This window comes from Protobothrops mucrosquamatus, unplaced genomic scaffold, assembly GCF_001527695.2.
Source record: "Protobothrops mucrosquamatus isolate PMUCROS unplaced genomic scaffold, P.Mucros_1.0 scaffold2802, whole genome shotgun sequence".
NCBI lineage: Eukaryota > Metazoa > Chordata > Lepidosauria > Squamata > Viperidae > Protobothrops > Protobothrops mucrosquamatus.
The window spans coordinates 180,748-184,179 of NW_015388837.1; the positions used below are offsets into that span (position 1 = coordinate 180,748).

The window sequence follows — 3,432 nt, forward strand, 5'->3', positions numbered from 1 at the left end:
GAGGATTTCGCTCAATATCTGTATGATAAAGTCGCTCGGATTCGAGAAGGCCTTGACTCTGACTGGGTGGCCCCGGGGGAGGAGATGGGAGCAGGTCTTGAGACTGTTATATGGGAGGAGTTTGACTCTGTGGCTCCCGAGGACGTGGACAGGATCCTGGGGAGGCTGAACGCAACCACATGTTTACTGGATCCGTGCCAGTGGATTTTATTACAGAAGCCAGACAGAGAAGTGATTCAACAATGACTTCTGGACTAGCTAGTAAAAATCACCTAAATGCATGGTACAATTTATACTCTTTTTCCTATTTTAAGTTTTGATGAGATTTGTAAGAAGTTTGTTCTTCTTAATTTTCTAGCTTGGTTTTTTCCCCCCTTTCAGCAGGATTGATTAATCCTATCACCCAGGGAAGGAAATAACTTGATGAAATTTTTGTGTATCTAGGTTAATCTTGCCATAGGCGCTGGTGTGTCTGGGGTTAATCCTGTTATTGGTTTCTATGTGTATATAGGGCAAACCTGTCAGCTTTCTTTTGGTTTGTTCAAGGCTATTGCTTATCACAGGTGGGAGAGGAGAGAGAGAGAGAGAGAGAGAGAGAGAGAGAGAGAGAGAGAGAGAGAGAGAGAGACCCTCTTCTCTGGTACTTTTCTTTTTCGGCTTGACTTTTCTAAGAGAAGGAAAATGGATGTTTCTTTTGGAGCAGCCTTTCGTATTTGTAATAGTTAGTTTCCCGGGCCTAGGCTTTCTACCTCTTTTCCTATTGTTCCTGCCTGTTTAATATTTCCCAAAGGTATTTCTTTTTCATGGGTATCTACAGTACATGCTAACTTCTAATTATTGATTGAATCAATAATCCATTACAGCCATGGAGCAAGTTTCGAATTAACACCGGAGTTCAGAGATCTCAAACCAGGGGTGGGGAACCTTGGCTCTTTTATGGCTCATGGACTTCAACTCCCAGAATTCCTGAGCCAGCATAGCTCAGCTTGGAAACCTTTCCCTTTCCCCTCAGCGTGGCTGGCTCAGGAATTCTGGGAGTTGAAGTCCACCAGTCATAAAAGAGCCAAGGTTGCCCTCCCCTGTCTTAAACGGCTGCTCCGCGGGAATTGCATCCCATGAGGGAAGCCGAGCGAGGGATTTACTTTGGAAACTGGCCTTTGTAAGTCTAACCAGACAGGCTAAAGCTGACAGCTGCTCTTTGCTAAACTCCCCTCCCAAAAAAGCAATGTTGCAAAAAGAGAAACCAGTGAAGGAGCCAAACTTTTTCCTTCGACCTTCTCCGGAGGAAAGAGGAATGCGACATCTGCCAGGCGATTTTTCTCCAAATTGGCACCCAAAGCAAAGGGAAAAAACTGCTGCGGAGTTTCTAAAAACTCTGTGCAGCCCAGCCCCTCCTGCACAGCTGCCGCGATGCCCGGCCACTTGCTTGTCCAAGATGAAGTACAGGTCGAAGCCCCGTAGCAGGTGGTGCCCCCTCCTCTTGCTGCCCCCCTCGCCCGTTACAGGGGACCATCAGGGTGTTCAGAAAGGAGGGGAAAAGGCTGTCCAGAAGTGGGTTTTTTTTGGGGGGGGGGTTAGATTTCCCTTCTGCTTTGCTTTCCCTCCGGTCCGTTTTCAGGGCGCCTCTGCCTTGCGCTTCCAGCACAGCTCAGCCAAGCCCGCTACTGTCGGCAAGGCGATTGGCAATTTCCGGTTCCTGTTGCTTTGCTTTGCCCCAGATTTGAGGAACATGGAAGCCTTCTCCCTCCTCCTGGCCCCTTCCCCACGAAGGAAAGAGCCGGAATCCGGGGCTGATCCTGGTGCTTCTGCTGAACCCTGATAGCCCTGCAAGCTCCAGCTCTCTCTCACTTAGGCTTGTGCGGTGCTGCTGCCGGTTCAGCTCATTCCCCTCCCCCACTACCACTTCTAGGATGGTTGCGTACCACCTGCCAGGTGCCAAAGTACCACAGGTGGTACCCGTACCACCGGTTGAAAAGCCCTGTGCTAAAATACTGACAGCCACAAGGAACCAACAAGGATGCCGCGGGTTACTTCAGAGTAGTTTACAGAATTACAGGTTGTCCTCGACTTACAATCACAACTGAGCCCAAAATTTCTGTTGCTTTGTGAGACAGTTGTTGTGAGCTTTGTCCCATTTTATGACCTGTCTTGCCACAGTTGTTAAGTGAATCACTGCAATTGNCCCAGTCTTTTTGGGGTGGGGCAGCTATAATATATTCATCATAATAATAGGAATGCATTTGAAATATTGTGTTTTGACTCACTGTTGCTTCAGATACCCCTTGGCGCCAGAGCACCCGTATCCAGCTCAACAACTCAGCTGCTACACTGCCGTATCACATTTTCTGAGGAATGCGCAGGACTACGGGGTGGACCCTAAATGGATCGTGCTGGCTGGTGATAGCAGCGGAGGCACACTTGTTGCCAGCACTGCTCAGCAACTTCTGATGACAAAGGACCTGCCACAGCCCCGGGCCCACATACTAATCTATCCTTTCCTACAAAGTCTGGATTTCAATTTACCTTCTTACCAGCAAAACCAGTCTATTCCCCTCTTAATCAGGAAAGATGCTGTTCGTATTGGCACATTTTATCTATCGGGAACCAATGCCTGGTTCAATGAAGTTATGGCCAATGCCCACATCCCGCAGGAACTCAGGGAAAAGTATCAGAAATGGATAAGTGCAGAACATATTCCGGAGGAATTTAAAGGCCGGGGTTACGTGCCGTTTGTACCTGGTCCGTTTTCAGAAGATCTTTTCAAAAAATGCAAAAGAGCTTTTGACCCCATATTTTCCCCACTCCTGGCGGAAGACGCCATCATCCAGCAGTTTCCAGAGACTTTCCTTTTAACCTGCGAATACGACATTTTCCGAGATGATGGCTTGCTCTATAAGAAGAGGCTGGAAGACAACGGTGTCCCTGTCACCTGGGTTCACCTCAAGGACGGATTCCATGGGATCGCCTTGCTGATAGATATGGGGTCAATACAGTTTCCAGGTACGAGGAAGAGTATAAATAGTGTAATCCAATTCCTAGAACGATTCTAGAAATCTAACAGCCTCATTCCTCTGCCTTCTTCATTTAGCTCTTGATCTGAAGAGGTGATACCCTATAATTTCATCCATCTGTCCTGCTTAACTGACCTGAAGATGGTCCACCAACTCTTTAAAGAGACACATCCTTGCCTTCTCCAGCTTGTTCATAGCCCACCACTCAGGTGGTCTGGTGTCAGGCTGTGCCAGGAAACTGTGGTTTTCCCTGTTACCCAAAAACAGAATTTCCCTTATGGACAATCTAAGTGGCACCAAGGCACAGTTGGGAGAGTGGTCAGACGTCTAACTTTTGCGTTCTCCTCCTCCCTATAGTCAGGACAGTGGTTCTTTGGAATATCAAACTTGTGGAGAATGTTGAACATGACAGCACAAGGAA

At 47.8% G+C, this 3,432-nt stretch overlaps 1 protein-coding gene across 1 annotated transcript in view; it reads left to right on the forward strand.

Moving 5' to 3' along the window:
* The window catches only part of LOC107296432 (arylacetamide deacetylase-like 3), a 17,528-nt gene extending 14,463 nt beyond the window's left edge, over window positions 1-3,065 (forward strand). The window contains exon 4 of the mRNA XM_015825780.2: window positions 2,276-3,065. Coding sequence (XP_015681266.2) covers window positions 2,276-3,050 — 775 coding nt within the window. The 3' untranslated portion in view covers window positions 3,051-3,065. The remainder of the gene's footprint in view (window positions 1-2,275) is intronic.
* The last annotated feature ends 367 nt before the right edge of the window (window positions 3,066-3,432 follow it).